The following is a 19,979-nucleotide window of genomic DNA, read 5'->3' on the forward strand; positions in this document are numbered from 1 at the left end:
ATCATTTTGTTCATTTTTCTCCAACCGTCGGAAGGTGCACAGGTGCATCCCATGGTTAGTACTCGCTCCCCGCTTGGTTGATTATGGTCACAACCCCCGCGGTGCCAAGGTGGAGTCACCGCGCGTATCTCGGATCGGTGCGCTTCTCCAGGGGCTGGGATGCGCACCGGGCACCTCTCGCTTCCTGCCTAGTTTCGGGTCTGAGCAGGACTCAAGCGCTGCCCCGGGGCGCCGAGGCAGGAGGACCCAGTCGACCCGGAGCAGGATGCCGGTGATGCGAGGGCTGCTCGCCCCGCAAAACACCTTCCTGGACACCATCGCCACCCGCTTCGATGGCACCCGTGAGTAAACAAACGGGAGCCCTCTCGTGATCCGTTCCACCCACCACACACAGTCCACACAGTTCACTTCATGTTTACACGCACGAGAGAAGAACACAAAAACAAACTGCGTGGGAGCCCGCACGCATACAGGAATGTTGTCTAATATGCAAGTTTAAAAGTTTTAACGGTGTTCACCTTTTGCTCCATAAAGACACCGTTTCTTAGCAGATATTGTTTACTTGTCAGCGCAAAATGGGCTGCATACAAAGAAGCACACGTGATGAGTGTTCAATAAGTTCCACAACTGGACAACAGTATTCTTGGTCTTCAGCGTGGTGACTACCGAGTGTTTTCTAGTAGATGCACGCAATCCAAGGCGTTGAGAGACTTAGCCAGCTCTGATTTTTGCCCACTGTTGTAGTTTGTTATGACCGAGTCTTCCTCCAGTTCCTTTGTCCGCCGCTGTGGCGCACGCACGCACGCACACACACACACACACACACACACGCGCACACACGAACACACACGCGCGCGCGCGCACACACACACACACACACACACGCGCGCGCGCTCACACGAACACACGCGCGCGCGCACACACACACACACACACACACACGCACACACACACACACAGGCACACACACACACACACGTCCGGCTTTTTACTCCACCAGCCTCCCCAGGAAAGGTTGCAGATCAAACTCAAAGCTTTTCTGCCTCACGTTCCCCGGTTGGGTCCGTTTTATTCTGATCTCCATCACAACACACTGAGCAACAGCATCTGAAATTATACTGCAAAGAAAGATAGATAGATATATGGATAGAGAGAGAGAGAGAGAGAGAGAGAGAGAGAGAGAGAGAGAGAGAGAGAGAGAGAGAGATCAGATTTTCTTGTGTTTGTTGTTTTGCTTCTTTGGCGAGGGTGTCTTGAGAACAGATGCGACGAGCAGCCCGTGTGTGTTTGGGGCCCATGCTGAGGAGGTGGGCGGGTGAGAGATGCTCATATCGCGCTTGGTATCGTCTGCGTTGATTATTCAGGAGATGGGAGTCTGTGCGATTGGGGCGAGCAGTGCCCCCCCCACCCCCCCCAAAAAAAAAACAACCCAGTATGTGTGGCAGCATGATGAAGATCCTGAACTCACCTAAACCCCTCTCCTCTCTCAACTACACATTGACCAAAAACACAGGCATAATTTCCTCTGTGTTTTGTGCAGCAGGACATTTGAATTCTCCCACTTTGATATGCAAAGTGAGTTGTTGGTGCCGGATCTGATGTCGGGTTAAAAAGAAACTCATAACTTCTCATATACTCCTCCACCCTCACACTCATGTCTGCCATGTGACAAAGAGTCTTCAAATACTTTAGGTCACACACACACACACACACACACACACACACACACACACACACACACACACACACACACACACACTCACACACGCACACACTCACACACTCACACACTCACATATGCTCGCAAACAAATCCAGCAGTAGGATGGACATGATCGTGTTTTGTAGATTGTCTCATTGTGACTAAAAGTGGTCTTATTAAGCTGAGCTATTTCTCTTTTCTCTGGCTGAGGTGCTGATAATTACACATCTCCAGCAGTACAATGTGCAGTCATTATAATTAACTCGTGTGGATGTCAAGAATTCATCGTGGCCTTTCTGCTTGTCAGAAGGAAGAGGAGGATGAGGAGGAGGGGGAGGGGAAGGAGAAGGAGGAGAGGGGGTGGGTGAAAATGAGAGGTTGTGGGGGGTTGGGGAGGGCGTGAGAGCGTGTGTGCATGATGGGAGAATGTGGTGTAGCTGTGTCTGGTGGGAAGAGGGGGCGTTGGGGGGTTGGGCATGTCTAAATATGAATTTGTTATTGGTCTATAGCTGGGACAAACATGCAGCTATGTGTGTGCTTTTTGATTTTTTAAATGGAGTGATATTCGTATCATATTAAATCAGACACTTGAGGGAGAATGGAGGAGAATGCCAGTTATGGGTCTATCTGTGGGGCTGATGGAAGCTGTGTGTATATGTGTGTGTGTGTGTGTGTGTGTGTGTGTGTGTGAAAGAGAGAGAGAGAGAGAGAGAGAGAGAGAGAGAATAAAAAAGGCTTTTGCTGTGATAGTGATCAAACGGCAGGCATGATCACTTTAAAAAGCCACTCATCACTCATCTCTGCCAGACGCTGTGTGTGCACGTCCAACCCTGGTTAGCTTCAGGTGCATGCGGACCTTGTACATGGTACCGATGCTCCTTTCAAACCTGATATCAGCGCTTTCTTTATTCCCAAATCTAAAATGCATTATCCCACATTGAATAATTTAAGTCAGGCAACATGATACCGGGGACTTCAATGGCTTTAAGGACTCAGTCAACTGCCTGCTGTGACTGAATGAATTTAACCTGCAGCGAAGACATTTTATTTATTTTTTAATGACAATGACAAATAATAATAATCTACTTAATGTGGTAGATGACATCATAGCATATATTGATTCACTTAATATGGTCAGTATTCGCACCTGGACAATTAGTCAATCCATCAATTAGTGCATCAACTGAGAATGTATAGCCAACTATTGAAATAATCAATTAATCAATTACATTTATTTATAGAGCACATGTGCTAAACACTGGCGGCTCCCAGCTTCTCAAAGGTTGTATTCTGTTTTGTTTTTGATTGTTAGTCTGAAGTCAGTTCAAAGACGTCACCTTTAAAAAAAAGAATTGAGAAAGGAATCAATAATGAAATTGATTGTTAACTGCAGCCCTAATCTGCGTGGATACTGATATCGTATTGGATCCGTGCTGCCCCACCTGAAGCCTTCCACACATTAGTGATGATCTACTGAATGCACACTCTCTAATCTGTTCAGGAGATGAAAGAGATTCATGTCAGGTGTCAAACTGATAGCATTTCACTGTGAGAGTGGGATCACTGTGTGGGTCTGGGCTTTGCATCATGTAGGCCATTGCATTTGACTCAACAATGCTTTTATCTAGAGCTGCTTGCTATACGCGTACATCAGCAGATCACCACTGCACTCCAAGTACAGAAAATAGGAGCTAAGGTTTGTGTTTGTTTACACAGGATTCAGAACAATAATAAAGCAGCAAACAGACTCCCAGGTAAACGCCGTTAGCTCTGTCGGCACTGTTTGCGCTTTTAGGCACGCTGAGAGCCTTAAGGAGGCAACAGATGTGCTCTGAATCAAGCTCCTTTTTGAACATGGATGCAAAGCGCTGCATCCCGTTGCAGTTTGACGTAACAGCGTCTGAATCATACTACAGATTATTTATATATATATATATATGCCTATTTATGGGCTGCACGGTGGTGTAGTGGCTAGCACTGTCGCCTCACAGCAAGAGGGCCGCGGGTTCAATTCCCGGTCGGAGCGGTCCTTCTGTGTGGAGTTTGCATGTTCTCCCCGTGGCAGCGTGGGTTCTCTCCGGGCTCTCCGGCTTCCTCCCACAGTCCAAAGACATGCTGCAGGTTAATTGATCTCTAAATTGCCCATAGGTGTGAATGGTTGTATGTCCCTACATGTGCCCTCGATGGACTGGCGGCCTGTCCAGGGTGTCCCCTGCCTTCGCCCTATTTCAGCTGGGATAGGCTCCAGCGCCCCCGCGACCCTAATGAGGATAAGCGGTATTGAAAATGAATGGATGGATGGATGGATGCCTATTTATATGTACACACACACACACACACACACGCACACACACCTTTTAAATGGAGCATCTGTCAATTGACCGAGCACTCTATAAATCTATATTCATTTATTTTAATTTCGCAATCAGTGGATTCATGCAGGGGGTTTCATTAGAATCATTTTTATTTTATATTTGCTACTATGTGAAAATTACAGTCTGGAGGAAACAGTGAGTCCTCTGAAGACTCCCCGTAAACCTCATGCATAGTTCAATCAATGCTCATTTGCTGCTGTGCTTCCTAAAAAAAAGGCAACAGCTGTGTGGGGCTAAACGAGCCAATTGGTCCTATTAATTGAGTGGGTCTTGGCTCGGTCCTAATCAGGTTAGGGCCTGAGCCATGCACATCACGTGGACATGTCTGGACCAGCGCTCGGCACAAGTTGCAACCAGCCTGCTCCTTCTCTTGGGCTTAATTTTTTTAATCCAAAAGGAGGTTTAGCTGGATGGAGACAGGCCAGCGAAATGACAATGAACCTCATTATTGTGGCGCCGTCGTTGAAGGTGTAGCCTGACCGTTGCTGATCAAGAAACAAAAAGGCTTTTCCAATGTCCAACATTTTCCCTTGAGACCCTTATTTATCTGAGTCTCAGCCTAGTGTCAGACTGTCTCTTCCCAGTTACTCTGTTACACCTACACTGTTTTAAGAATAGAATAGAATTAAATCTGCAGGGGAACCGATGTCTTAACGTCTCACATTGCCGATTTCACTCCAATGTCGGGGTTTCATAGAGACATCCCACATGCAGCTGCAGCAAATGAATTAGGTAGTAAATGAATACAAGTGTTACATGGACTGATGGATGGCTTACATGTTAAGAAAAGCAGATGAACCCACATCCATCCATCCATTATCACCCGCTTATCCGGGGTCGGGTCGCGGTGGCAGCAGGTTCAGCAGGCCGACCCAGGCTTCCCTCTCACCCGCAGCACTTTCCAGCTCATTCTGGGGGATCCCGAGGCGTTCCAAGGCCAGCCGGGAGATATAATCCCTCCAGCGTGTCCTCGGTCTTCCCCGGGACCTCCTACCAGTTGGACGTGCCCGGAAAACCTCTAATGGGAGGCGTCCAGGAGGCATCCTAACTAGATGCCCGAACCACCTCAGCTGACTCCTTTCGACACGAAGGAGCAGCGACTCGACTCCAAGCTCCCCCCTGATGTCCGAGCTCCTTACCCTATCTCTAAGGCTGAGCCCGGCCACCCTACGGAGGAAGCTCATTTCGGCCGCTTGTATCCGAGATCTCGTTCTTTCGGTCACGACCCAGAATTCGTGACCATAGGTGAGGGTTGGAACGTAGACCGACCAGTAAATGGAGAGCTTTGCCTTCCGGCTCAGCTCCCTCTTCACTAAGACGGACCGGTACAGCGCCTGTTTTACTGCTGCAGCCGCACCGATCCGCCTATCGATCTCCCGCTCCACCTTACCCTCACTCGTGAACAAGTCCCCGAGATACTTGAACTCCTTCGCTTGGGGTAGGCAGTTTGCCCCCACCTGGAGGGAGCAATCCGCCGGTTTCCGGCAGAGCACCATGGCCTCAGATTTGGAGGTGCTAACTCTCATCCCTGCCACTTCGCACTCGGCTGCAAAACGCCCCAGTGAATGCTGGAGGTCACGGTCCGAGGAGGCAAACAGGACCACATCATCCGCAAACAGCAGAGAGGCGATCCCGAGACTCCCGAACCGGATCCTCTCCGCCCCCTGGCTGCGCCTAGATATCCTGTCCATGAAGGTCACGAACAGGACCGGTGATAAAGGGCAGCCCTGGCGGAGGCCAACACCCACCGGGAACGTGTCTGACTTACTACCGAGGAGACGAACACAGCTCCTGCTGCAGGCGCACAGAGACCGGATGGCCCATGCCAACGGGTCCGGCACCCCATACTCCCGCAGCACCCCCCACAAAAACCCCCGAGGGACCCGGTCGAAAGCCTTCTCCAGGTCTACAAAGCACATGTAAACTGGTTGGGCAAACTCCCAGGACCCCTCCAGTAATCTTGCGAGGGTAAAGAGCTGGTCCACTGTTCCACGACCGGGACGGAATCCGCACTGTTCGTCCTGAATCTGAGGTTCGACAAGTGGTCGGAGCCTCCTCTCCAGCACCCTGGCATAAGCTTTTCCCGGGAGGCTGAGCAGTGTGATACCACGATAGTTCGAGCACACTCTCCGGTCCCCCTTCTTGAAGATGGGAACCACCACCCCGGTCTGCCAGTCCATAGGCACTGTTCCCGACCCCCATGTGACACTGAAAAGGCGTGTCAACCAAGACAGCCCAACAATGTCCAGCGCTTTCAGCATCTCAGGGCGGATCTCATCCACCCCTGGCGCCTTGCCACCAAGGAGCTTTTTGACTACCTTAGCGACCTCTGCCAGGGATATGGGTGAATCCACCCCAAAGTCTTCCGGCGCTGCCCCCTCTCCGGGGGACATGTTGGCCGGGTTTAGGAGTTCCTCAAAGTGCTCTTTCCACCGCCCGACGATGTCCCCAGTCCGGGTCAGCAGTTCCCCCCCCCTGCTGAGAACAGCCTGGGGTAGACCCTGCTTTCCCTTCCTGAGCCGTCGGATGGTTTGCCAGAACTTCCTTGAGGCCAACCGAAAGTCCTTCTCCATGGCCTCCCCGAACTCCTCCCATGCCCGAGTTTTAGCCTCCGCGACCATCGTCGCTGCGGCCCTTTTGGCCCGCCGGTAACCGTCAGCTGCTTCAGGAGACCCCTGGGCCAGCCAGGCCCGAAAGGCCTCCTTCTTCAGTTTGACGGCTACCCTCACCCCCGGTGTCCACCACCGGGTTCTTACAATAATAGAGGTTGCACCATTTTTACATTAAAGATCTTTTGCTTTCATCTCCTCAGCCTTATCACACATACAGTAATACTCACTTTGCTCCAGTCTCAGATAAGTTTATTCCGTGTCTCTCTGCACCAGAGATAACTTAAATGGTCTCACTCCCCTCATCCCTCTGCGCCGTGTCCCTCCTTCGGTCTTTCGTTAGTCGCTTCCCACCTCGCCCTACTCACCTGATTGTGTGCATGCGTGTCTGTGTGCGTAAGTGAGAAAACAGCTGCAGGGAGACAGGCTGTCACCACTCCGCCGTGCCTGTGTTTGCGTATCTGTGCACATCTGTGCCTGTGTCTGTGTGTGTGTGTGTGTGTGTGTGCGTGTGTGTGTGTGTGTTTGTCAGCACAGATTAGCGGTGAAGCATTGTTGTGTCTCAGGTGTGTGTTTTCCCTGTGGCGTTTTGTGCACCACGAGTCCCCCCCTCCTCCCGGCTTCTCAGCAGGCGGAAACAGGTAAGATGATGGGCTTGATACTCATGATACCGGCTCTGTCACCTTATGCCAGACCACTGATTAAAAAGGTCAAGTGTCAGCCATGCTAGCTGCTCGCTGTAATGCCTTGGACTAAATGGTCAACACCTTCACAGTGACGATGGGAAAGGTTAGCGGCTGTAATGTTGACTGCGTCATACTAAACCAACATCTGCCAGTTAGCACTAAGCTAAAGGACAGCTCGGTATCCGGATCGATACTAACGCTTTATTAGGCGGATTGGGTGTCAGCCATGACGCGACTGAATGTCTGTAAACTCTGAATCAATCCATCCGGTACAGTAGATGTGGAGATATTTCAATCTAGAGACACGTCACACAGATCAGCAAATGTTAACTGAACAGTGGCCAAAGTCAAAGAATCCTCTGGAGACCATAAACTTTCATGGCAGCCCATTAAAAACGTGTCGATGTGTTTCAGCGCGGACCACAGCGGGGGTTCGGGCCGACACTTAGATTTAGAAAAAAGAGAGCAAAGACTTTGATGCAGATCTACTATTGCACAGATACATAATGTATTGTGTTGCTGTGTGAGTGAGTGGCAAGCAGTGCTGAGGAAAGTGTTTGTGAATGAGACAAATGGTAATGATGAGAGTGGCAATATGAATATAGTTCCAATGACAGCATTAATCAGCATTTCCAGTCAGTGGTCCGATCACGACTCAGTGCTTCGATTATAGGAAAATACATGGGGTCGTTTTTTTCTTCTTCTATAAAACGCATGATTTGTAACTACATTACACAAGATGGCGCCAATATTCATAGGAATTAAAAAATAAAGATGAATCAAAGAGTGAATCAATACAAGTAAAAGTGTCGTGTGCTTGCTTGTGTTTGCCTTCAGGTCGCAATCTGCTTCTTGTTGTCACTACTGGACCAAACAGGGAGGTAGGAAAGAGAGAGAGGGAGAGAGTGATCAATGGAAGAGAGGAATTAATAAGGGATTGTAGGTAATCAGGAGGACAAAGGGAAGTAATAAAAGCTGTGCGGTGCGTTCAAGGATGGATGTAAGAGGGAAAGAGAGATTGACAGATCAGGGTTTAGGCAAAAATATATCTTGGTCGATGACGGTGGCAATAATTATAAGTAAGAGAATGTTAATAAATCCATATTATTGGGAGTAAAACTTACAATCGGAGATAAAATGGGGGGATTTTAAACAAGATCTTTATTTGAGATCCTCAGACAGAGAGTTCGGTCACTCTCGCTCATTCGCGCACAGTAAACTTATGAAAGGAATAATGCTGGGATCCATTTTTACTCTCTTCTGTCAGTGACATCTGACACGGCTGCAGGTACTCACTCTCCCCTCTTTCCTGCTGCTGGTCTACTAACGCTGCAATAAACTCTCTGACACACATCCCGCACCTGCAGGAATCCACTGGAAACTCACATGTGCCACATTGCACCGCCTGCATAATATATCTCACCGAGTTATACAAGGCCCCGTTCATTAGTCATGAGGACTGCGATAGGGACGGCGAATTAATAAAACCATCAGTTAGGCCGGCACGCTCTTCAGATCATTTATAATCAAGAGAGCTCTTGACAAAGTGAGCTTACTTCATTATTTCTGAATTTAACAATCTCCTCTTTGCACTTACGCTGCACCCGCAGTCAGATTATGAAGTTGATAATAAATGATGAGAGAACTCTGCTCGCTTACTGAATCAGGTCTCGGATCATTTCTAGTTTCCAGACACAGAAAATGCTCCCAGAGCTGGAACCCGAAGGCTCACAGGGTTGTTTTCTCTTGCTTAGAAGCATGTGGTCACTTTTGGCAACGTGACATACTTCCATTCATTTTCTGGAGATTTACCCGAACCCGAAACCTCCACCATTGACCCAAAAATCATGGCTCTTGTCTTGAAAAGCCGTTCTCATTTAACTGTCCTTTAGTCTGAAATGTGTTGCTGAAGGTGACATAAGGTAGGAACACACACACACACACACACTCTCTGGCTACAGCGTTTCTGAATGCAGTGGGGTAATCAAAATCAATAGCTACTCAAACAGTCATATATTATTTACGATGGCGGTCTGTTTAAAATAATCAATATGGATGCTTTCACCACCCACGTGTTGGTGACATGGTGATTTCTGAAAGCAACATATGTAGTGGCTTTAAAGGATTCCCAATTATAGAGGATAAGGCCTGGGGGACTGGTAGGACTTTTCTTTTACTGGATTGCTTTCTTTCTCTCCATCTTTGTTTGTTTGGAAAACAATATAGTCCTTAAATGCTGCAAACCTTGTGCAGTAGGCTTGTCCAGAAATGTGTATACCCAATTCTGGGACCCATTTTCCTGATGACATTTTTAATTTCCTATTTGAAAAAAGGGTGTAAAGCCCCATCAGCAAAATATTGGCTCCGGCCGGTGCTCGATTTTTGGCTCAACTGTTTTCAGCATGGCAGCCGAGTCACAGACGTTTTAACTTCACAACTAAACAATAACTTAAGAACGTTTATGAAAACCCTTGAGGCGAGAGATGGGCAGTGCAGGAACAGAATTGTGGTAAAACTTCTTTTTTTTTTTTTAAATAATGCTGTTAGTGTCTGTACATTTTGTATGTGAGTTCACGAGGAGGTCAACTTCTTATCATACTTTGAAATTATTTTCTCGCTTTTTTTTTATTCTGTAAAAAGCATTTGTCCGATGCTACAAATAACATACAAGTAAAAGTGCATTTTACTGACGGTACGTATCAAAGAACACGACGGGACAGAGGTTATGACACAGGATAATGTGTCTGCTGCCATTCGACAGACCTTACCATAAGGGCCCTTTAAATGAGCCAGAGGAAATGGATGTCAAAATGTCAAGCTTTTGTGTGCAGTTGCTTATTTTAGACCAGCAGACCTGCCTTAGACCCTTTGCTCCAGCATTGTCAAAAGCATAATTGGAGCAATTCTTTCAGTGGACGCGAGTTAGAGAACGCACCGCGGCCCGGTGAGCCGAGGGAAGCAGCGTGAGACGGAGAGGCGGAGAGAGAGAGAGAGAGAGGCGGGTAGAAGGAGCACACAAAGGCAGAGAAGAAGAACCAGCTAGAAATAGATGCCAAACCAGGTGGTCAATGAGGATGTCACCATCTGCGTAAGAAAGGCGGGAAGCTAGAGATGTGCAGGATGAGGCGGACTGAGCCCGGGACTGTATTAGCAGTAAATGAAAGTGATGAAGCCGAAGCGACGGGGGGTACATTAAAGCTGCTCGGAGGTAATACGTTCCAATTGGAAGCAGATGAATCCGAGCTCCGGCTGCATTAGGCCCAGGACCTACCACAGTGTCAGAGAAAGGGCAGATAGAAAAGCTAATAGATTGTCTTTCCTGGCAAATTTGCGAAAACCTTTTCTTTTTAAATTGCCTTGTTTAGCCAGATTTGAGTGCCGGCTCATCTATGTGTACAAGTTCTGAATTGTCTCTGCCTAAACCACAAGTAAATGAAATAAATGCATTAAAAGACTTGACTATATTAGTTGTGGCTGTTATCCTGGAAGGCAGCTATATTTGCAGTCCTGCAGTATTTCTCCAAGTACACGTTCATATTATTTTGTTATTAGCTGTGTTAAAGGAGCACAGTCTAGTACTTAGGTTACTGAGGTGTTTTTGCCTCAGATTGATCTGACTGACGTGCTCTTATTCAGCTTCGCTGACATCACCCACGGACACATCTGATGTTGTATAAATATGTTGTGTTTATTCTCTTTGCCGAGGTATGCAAAGATATCGGTGGAAACGGCGAACATTCGTAACCCCAGAGCATTCAAAACCGTTTGCCCTTCCCGGGGTCCAACACCTGCCGTCAATCATGATCTGATTGACTATATAGGCAAGCACAGGACCACAGAACAGCGCCACCCAGTGTACATAGATAGTAACATGTTCATTACCACATTTGGCTCTTACAAGCTGTAATAACCGGCACTAAATCCAATGAATTATTCTTATATTTTAAAGTACCACTAAACCATCAGCTGTAGTGAGACTGTAGGAAAAGGCAAAAGAGGTTTAATGTGATTTCATACGTTACAGCAGAGTAAACAAGAGAAGAGAAATATTTAAAATGAGATAAAATGACCATAAAAACCCCAAATGCTTTTCAGTGGTTAAGAAATTGACAGAATAGCGAAGGCCGTTCATCATACCATCCATGTTTATGGATTGAGATGCCTGCATTGTGTTTGGCCATGTTGTGTGAATCTTAAATCTATACATCTAATTTCAAAAAGCTGCCCATAGACAACCAGTAAACCAAAAGGAAAACAGCGACTGCAACCTGTGACGCGGGTATGTCGTGTGAGGTGGTATTTATTCTACCAGACACCAGTTCTTCAGCTTTGGAAAATGGCCCTGTGATCGTTTCCCAGCAGCCAGAAAGTTCACGTCTACAGAAGTGAGTTGGTGTACCGCACTCTGAAGTCACCAGATGGACCATGATGTCCCCGAGGGGCATCCTCCTGTCTCTCGGGTGGAAAAAAACCCAGTAATGCAGTCGAACATACAGTACAGCACATATGGATACGCAGCCCTCCCATCGCCATAGGATATCATTCTGTCAAAGACGCAAATATGTGCATAAACAAGGACGAGAGGAGGACATGACGTCCTGACGAGCTCTGTACTTTGAGGAGGAGAAAGAAACCAGAGAAGTGACACCCAGCGCTGTTCTCAGCCTCTGAAAAGCAGAAATCATCGTAGTACGACGCTCAGTCATTTGCTTTCCGTGCACATCATTAAAGAGATGCACATTCAATTAACGCTCGCATCATCAATAAAATTGTTTTGCAGCTAGCTCCATCCGTGGTTCTAGTGGCTTCTACATCACAGTTGTCTGAAATCTGCCAACGGGGATTCATAATTCCAGCTTAAATCAAACGTGTCATTTCCAAGAAATGATTTTATTAACTTCAGCTTTGTCTGCTCACCAGCAGTCGGTTTGGGTACATTGGAACTGCAGCCGCAACAAAGTTGACCGTAATGTGATCCCGCGACTCTGTAAACGTAAAATAAACCAATAAAGAACTGCTTTTAGCTAGCTTGGTTGTTATGCCTGCTGCCAACCTTTTCTACAAATGTGAGCTTTTGCCCATATTCAACAGTCGGCTATGGCTTTTACAAGCTGCAGCACTCAAACATACTTGTTATTAACCTATTATTTGATATATTTGTAGCTCTGCTAGCGGCTAAACAATCTGAATGATAGCATGGTGACATTAGCATTCAGCTCGAAGCGCCAATGTGCCCGAGTACAGGCTGCTGGTACAGACTATTGGTCTTCTAAAGAACACATTAAAGGGCATGTCCATTATTTTGTTTATTTTGCGGGGGTTTTGTATCATTTTGGAGCTTCCCAATGGTGTTCCTTATGCTTTCAAATCCGAAACATTCAAATCATGGTCTAGGTTTGCATGTGTAAGGGTCAGAATGCTACTATCTGCATGATGACGTAAGTCACACAATACCACAAACAAACCGATCGATGCAGCGGTAGACAGGCAACTCCCGTGCTCTATGAGATTACATTTTCTTTTTCTCAATGGAGTCTTGTGGCTTTAAAGACAGCGATATGGTGGCTTCAGTACCCCGTCGTAAAGGGCCGTCTGATGGGAAAGTAAAGTAGTACAAATATTCTAAATTTAATTTTCATAGATGGCTGAAATGAGGCAATACGTTATATCGGTCTCTTTAAAAACCACAAGACTCCATTGACAAACACCTCTCAGAACACTGGAGTAAACATACAACTTTAAAAAATCCCAACTAACCCTTTCAGTTAACGTCGACTCAGCCGGCGCTAACGTTCACATTATTCATAACTTATAACTATTGATTAACTTACTTCGGTAACCTACGTCACTACTTTTTGCGAATGGCTGGGTGGACGTTTCCATTTGAGAAACTCAGAAAAGAAATCAGAAAGTTTAAAGTTTCAGAAACGAAAAGGCTGCATGGATTACCTTTTTTATTTTTTTTTTATTTAAAATGTTTTCTTATCTTAAACGAGCATTGTGTTGGAATTGCAAAAGAATAATATCTCAAGCAGCCTGATTGAAGGCAATGCACAACTGTAATATACCCCCCTCCCTCTTTAAAAAAATTAAATGTATTTAAAAGCCTTGCTCAGGAAAAAGAAATAGATGGTGGTATATGGCGGGGAGGAGAGTTAAAGGTGGCGCAGGGCAGTTGGAGTCTCTTCAGTCAGTCGGCCAGACAGTCCGTCAAACAGACCCGGCGGCGTCAGAGCCAAGTGACCCAAACAGGACTTGGCAGCGAGTGCCTGGGGACTGTCACTCTCCACCTCCAACCTGCTCGCTGAAGACGGACGAGACACTGAACAGCCTTTTCAGAGATTACCGCCATGGCGGTCTCAAAGCACCTTTTAATCCAATTGCGCGCCTGTGTTTTTGTGTGTAAATGGTCACGCTCCTATTTATTAAACATGTGTTCACGTCTGTTTGTTTGTGTTTGGATTGGTAGATGACCATCGTATTGCATCATTAGCCCGGGCCACCATTCTCCAGTTTGCCATCTCGCCCTGCTTTTGTGTAATTGTAGCAAATATTGACTTTGGGGAAGGCGACGGGCTGGTCTCAGTTGCAGCATCAAAAGGCCAGTGACTAAGCAATGTTCCAATAAAGAAAAACAATGCTGTTTTCTATGGCAGGGCTCGGGAGCGGCAGGTGGTCAGTGAGATTCGACCGTGAAAAAAACATCAGACGCACCTGTTACTGGACAAGACAGGTTGGCGTGACTTGGCTTTACGAGGTCCCAAACACAAAACACAAACCGTTGTTGTTCTTTTATGATCATGAGCCTTATATATTGTCTTCATCTCTGACGGAGTCAGACGGGGTCTGTGCTTTAGTAGCTCACGCAGTATGTGTTCACAGTATAAAGTTAACAAAATATCTTCTGACAATGCCACAGAAAGGTATTGTTCCGTATATGTCTCTGGTTTCTTTGAAGGCATAATGTAAGTATGGTTCTGTGCTAAAGCTTGCCAGACTGGCATTCTCTCTTCTGACCAGCAGGCGGCGACTCCTGCAGTTACCAAAAATAGTCAGATGGTATAGAAGTCTATGAGAAAATGACTCTCACTTTTCTCTTGATTTATTCCCTCAGTAAACATTGTAAACATGAGTTTATGGTCTCAATCTCTAGTTTCAAGTCTTTTTCAATACAGCATGATGTTCATTTAGTAAATGATGGTCAATTAAGAGTCAAATAGACCATAAATCACATATGCAACATGTCAATCACAAGGTAGCCCACATTGTGATTGACATGTCGCTACCTATATATGCAAAATGTAAAGATGGCGACGGCTCAAAATGACGAACTCAAGGCTTCAAAACTGGAGTCCAATAACCAATGGGTGACGTGACGTGTCTTATGTATACAGTCTATGGTTGAGAGAGATTAGCTTGTCGATAGAGACGTTGGCCAATAAACAGAGCTGCTCTAGAGAAATACGCCACTGTGCTATCAATTCCTCAGATTTGAATATGTTGGGCTCTGACAGGCAGCCCACCTCACATATCATTCATTTGTGGGGTATACACTGTTAGTAATATCATTCAAGTACATTTGTTTGACAATATTTGCCTTTATCCTAAAAGGATATGTAAATGTGTGCGAATTAGCAGCCACGATGCAGTACGAGTCTTATGCTGCGTTCAAGACAACTCCCTCCTCCTGCCGGATGAAGGAAAATAAAACACCACTTCTTGTGAAGTCGGAACAAATCCATCTAACCAGACTTCAAGAAGAAGCAGTTGTCTCAAGTCACATAATAATGCACAAATTGTAAAAACTAAAAGGCAACATTAGGTATTTGCCTTGACTTGATTAAATTAATACAGACTATCATACTTTGTGTGTGTGTGTGTGTGTTGCCTTTCATGCGTCGCATTGGTGGCTTCCGGCCGTTTGCATTATTCCCACCTTTCTTAATATAGCAAGATTACGCAATTATGCCGCTGTGTCAAATTGACGAGGGGGACATTTGCGCAGGATTCTGCCTGAGGCGAATTGTTCGAGCGTCACAGGGCCTCATCCAGTCAATTAGATTACAGCGTGAGCATTATTAGCATTAAAAACACCATGGTGTGTTGAGAACGTTGTTTATTTGGCAACGAGGAGAGAAAGAGTCACTTCATCTTCAGGTTCGGTCCGACTGACGGATTCGCCGCTGGTTTGACAATTGATACCACGGTGTTCAATCTCGCTGACCTTTGACCCGCGAAATATCACGGCTCGTTTGATGTCTAATGCCCAGCCGGTTCGAGAGAGAGAGAAAGGGCTGACATTTAAGTATTCAAGTATTGATTGTTTTTACACTGTGTGTGTGTGTGTGTGTGTGTATGTGTAACCGCACAACAAAACGATTCTGCTGTTCATTTTACAGCTTGTTAAAGCTTCTGTTAGCTCGCCAGACATTTTAGCTCCTGCCCTTCACAGCTCTGCAGCTCTGCAGCACCATTTCCTGTCCTGTCTGGCTTTTTTTTTGCCACATGGCACGAGTATATTTTGCATGGCTAGTTCTGGTTTGACCGCACCATTAGTTTGAGAATCGTGTGATTTGACTGCTCTGGAGAGGAGGCTACAACTCCAATAACCACTTCCTAACAGGACGTCTTGTTGCGCTGCATTCTTTATGTGCTGATTATGCGGCCACGACCATAAACACCCGCGGTTACACTTTTTTGAATACATTAAACAGACTTTGACACACACAGTATGACGTAGATTTGTGTTTCCTCTGTTGAGCCTTTTTTTATTTCACACACCTGGAGGGGGAAAAAGAAGGCTATGCTTCAGTGAATCCTTTTTTTAAAGTGGTCTCCAGTTTAATCCTCAGGTTTAGTGTCTAGGGATTGATGCACGAAGAGCTGTGGTCACCTACACTTTAGTATTCTCTCTCTTAGTTTACTTTGGTTTAGTTAACATTAATAGATTCATATACATAGCCGTTCGTCGTGAAGACAGCAAAGATGCAGCAGGCCAGGTGACAAAGTAAATAACTATATCAGGACTCGACAAGAACATTTGTCAACCAATTCGTGGCCTTTCAAACAATGGCAACCCCTTTATAGCAGATGAAAAGGAGGGACAGCAAACATACATATAAATATATCTCTTTTTATATCTGTTGCATTACTGATATTTTATATATTGCTTGGACAGTCAGAACTGGAACCAGACGATGCTGGATTCAGCTGACAAAGAACCGCGTGACACTTAAGCGGCATGAATGATGCATTTTAAACATCTAGATGTTTGAAATGCATCATTCATGCTTCTAGATGTGTCTCTCTCAAATGCAATATGTCACTACGTGATGAACATGTGAAGAAGGTGAAATAGAAAGCTGGTTGGGTACGACCAATGACGGTAAAAAAAACAATATCCCGGTTCGGTTTGTTGACGTGGCGACTTTAACCTCTTTAACCTCTCGTGAAGCAGGAACAGGAGCCTCCGTGGGTTGTTTTTTTTAGACTTATTTACAGAGTGAAGTGGTTTTCGAGACCTTTTCGTCAACGGCTGTAAACGTGCTCCTGAATGTTTTACGTTTTACAGGCCGTGTTTTACTGTTCTGTTTGTGTCACACCGACTCCCAAACGTTCACCTGCTTCCCGCTCCGCTCATCCAGAATTTCGGAGCCAATTTTTCAATCTTTTCTCTTTCACAGAGTGCTCACCTTCTATTTATTTCTCATCACGCTGCAGACATTATACACAGCACATCCACAAATTACTTTTTTAAACAATGGCGCCTGTGTGTGTGTGTGTGTGTTTGTGTGTGCGCGCAACTCTTTCTTGACATTACTTATATTGAGATTAAATTGTGAAGACTGCACTTTAAAAGCTTGTTGAATTGGAAGCTTTAAAGAGCACGTTTTGGTTTGTGCAATAGTGACACTGAATGAAGGAAAGGCTTCGGGGAGATGCTGCACATTAATGCGCACACAAATTTGCATTGCACTTGAATTAATACATTCAGGCTTCACAAGGTCACAGCAGCTTCTCCCTCTCTCCCCCACATCCATAACATGTCCAGTTTGACTTTGATGCGTTTACGTGTGCGTATGTGTGTGTGTGCGTGTTTTGCTGGGGATCCGCCACTCATTGATTAATGCAAATATACTGGTGAAAACCTGCGTATACTTATAAACATCTTGATTTGTATTTTCCCAAAGACAGAAAAATCTAAGTGTGGTAAATGATTCTTTCCACAATATTCAATATGTGCTGTTGGATTTTGCAGAACACATTAATTTCTAATGCACTGTTAAAGGCTCAATGTCTTAAAACCCAAAACAAGACACATGATAGGAATTATATCATGTTTGTTTACGTGTATAATGTCTGTAAACATGAGGAAAGAAATCTGGCTTTTTGCTTTCGATTATGCAAAATGTTTAAAAACACAATGTTGCTGTGTCGGGCCGACTGTGGATCAGTGGTAGAGCAGGGTCGTCCTTCCATCAGAGGATCGGCAGTTCAATCCCCGGCTCTGCTAGTCCATGTCGATGTGTCCTTGGGCAAGACACTTGACCCCAAATTGCTCCCGTAGCTGTGCCTGCAGTGTATGAATATTGTATGAATGTTAGATAGTCCTCATGAGCTGGTGCACTTTGCATGGTCGCCCCTCCCATCACCGTTGTGGCCATGAGGTGCAAAACACATTGAAAGTTCAAAGAGCAATGTAACAAATTAGGATAACATATTAGTAGTCAAATGTTGTCTTGAATTGCGGTGTTTTGCACTTCCCTGAACTTCCCACTCGCAGCATCATAACCCTTCAATGAAGCATCGCTTTCCTTTTACAAGCAGAACCGGACGACTGCAATCTGCATTTTTCCCCCTTCATTGTTAACTTGATGTTTTTGCATGAAATGAGAACCTCTGTAGTGACGCACTTTAAGTAGCCTCTTGACACATAAAAGCTTTGTTGATTTGATGTATTTCAGCACTCGAGACAATCTCTCCGTCGAGATCCATCGAGAGGAAAGGCAAAAGCGGTAAGTGGACAGATGTAAAGGGACTTCGGACGCAGTGCAGACTAATGTGTTGCTCGCACATTGTAGCGGAGCAATCAGAAGAGCAAAAGAGAAACAATGCCAAGAGGATTTGATTAGTCACACGTCATCAACTTTTTGGACCCATGGTTCAACATCTGTAGAGGAAATGCTCAGAAACACCCGTGTTGACGCTTTAATCGTTGCATGACCACACTTAAATATTTAACTTGAACTTTATTCATTTGATTATGCTGCCTCGACAGTTCCCTGGGTATGTTTTTAAGAAGATCCAAACTTAGTTCTCCTCTTTTTATTTGGAGAGGTAAAGTTCTGTAGGTGTACTTGAGTTTGTCTTGGGTCACCTAATAGGAAACTCTACCATTGGGCTGTATGGCTAAGACTGCTGATGGAATTGTTTATAGACATCCTGTGCCTGGGCTAGAATTAAAAAAACAATGACTTATTACCTTTTGATTTAATTTATGCCCCTTACTGTGGAATGGAACACCTTTAATAACAAGCAACCCAAGTTCTCTCTGTGAGAATATGGGAGTGTGCTCACAAGCCTGTGAAATGGAATAAGCCTCTTTCACCCTTTGCTCCTTTATGGGAAAACTCCAGCAATCCCCTCTATATTTAATGACAATATTTCGAAACAGTGGGCAGAAAACCAGAAAAACTTTTGAAACTCTTCTCTCATTTAAACAGACTCAGGAAAAATAAAACTAGGAGTTAACCAGCTCACAATTCCTCAGAGATTTTCAATAGTAATTGTTTTGTTTTTTTGCTGGTGCCTGGAAGGCTCGTTTGTATTTTTGTTATTATTAATACTCATTTGATTGTGAAATATTCATGGGTGCACCCCTAGCATTGTTTTCTCTCCCCTCTTTCTCCGAGGGTATCTCACCTACATATAAGAAGTAACACTGTCGCCTAAATGACGTTCCCATACAGCTAAACTGCGCTCAGTTAAATTTGTAGGGTTTTGAGCAGTTTTAAACATGATTAACATTGTAAATTGAGACGAAACAAAACAAAAAGGCCTACGTCTGTCAGTCATGTAAAGTTACTACAAGGAACTTTAATTCAGTGTTGATTTTGGCGGTCTCTGTGGACGAAAGTGGTAGTGTTTTTAGAAAACCTCATTTTACTGCTGCAGGGTCCGACAGTTCGACCCGATGGCACCGATGTCCACAAAAATAATTAATTAGATATATATTAACATACATTTTGCAACTTCTGGCAACGTTTTGTGCAGGCGTTAGCTGCCTCCAATTGAAAAGGTGTCGAGACTGCGTCGTTACGAAGACGAACTCGGGGAGACAAAGTGAAAACAGGCATATGCGGAGAGAGACGGATGGACCAGACGTCGCTAGTCTTTGCAGAGCAGACGGATGGCCCAGACAACACCAGAGTATGCAGAGTTGACGGATCGGTCTGGATGGGAACATGAAATATTTAGCAGCAGTAAATGGATGAGGATGCAGGAAGCAGTGTTGTCTGTCAAGCCATGGGTGTCTTGACTGTTTTTCATTTGCATTTATTATATTCACCGTTCACAGGGGCAGCGGTCGGCCCTGTCACCGGAACATT

General features: G+C 45.3%; 1 protein-coding gene across 1 annotated transcript in view; it reads left to right on the forward strand.

The window, feature by feature from the left end:
- Positions 1-265: 265 nt before the first annotated feature.
- The window catches only part of kcnh3 (potassium voltage-gated channel, subfamily H (eag-related), member 3), a 105,794-nt gene continuing 86,080 nt past the window's right edge, over positions 266-19,979 (forward strand). Inside the window, exon 1 of the mRNA XM_034561467.1 lies at positions 266-341. Coding sequence (XP_034417358.1) covers positions 266-341 — 76 coding nt within the window. The remainder of the gene's footprint in view (positions 342-19,979) is intronic.

The sequence above is a fragment of the Cyclopterus lumpus genome, chromosome 21, assembly GCF_009769545.1.
Source record: "Cyclopterus lumpus isolate fCycLum1 chromosome 21, fCycLum1.pri, whole genome shotgun sequence".
Taxonomy (NCBI): domain Eukaryota; kingdom Metazoa; phylum Chordata; class Actinopteri; order Perciformes; family Cyclopteridae; genus Cyclopterus; species Cyclopterus lumpus.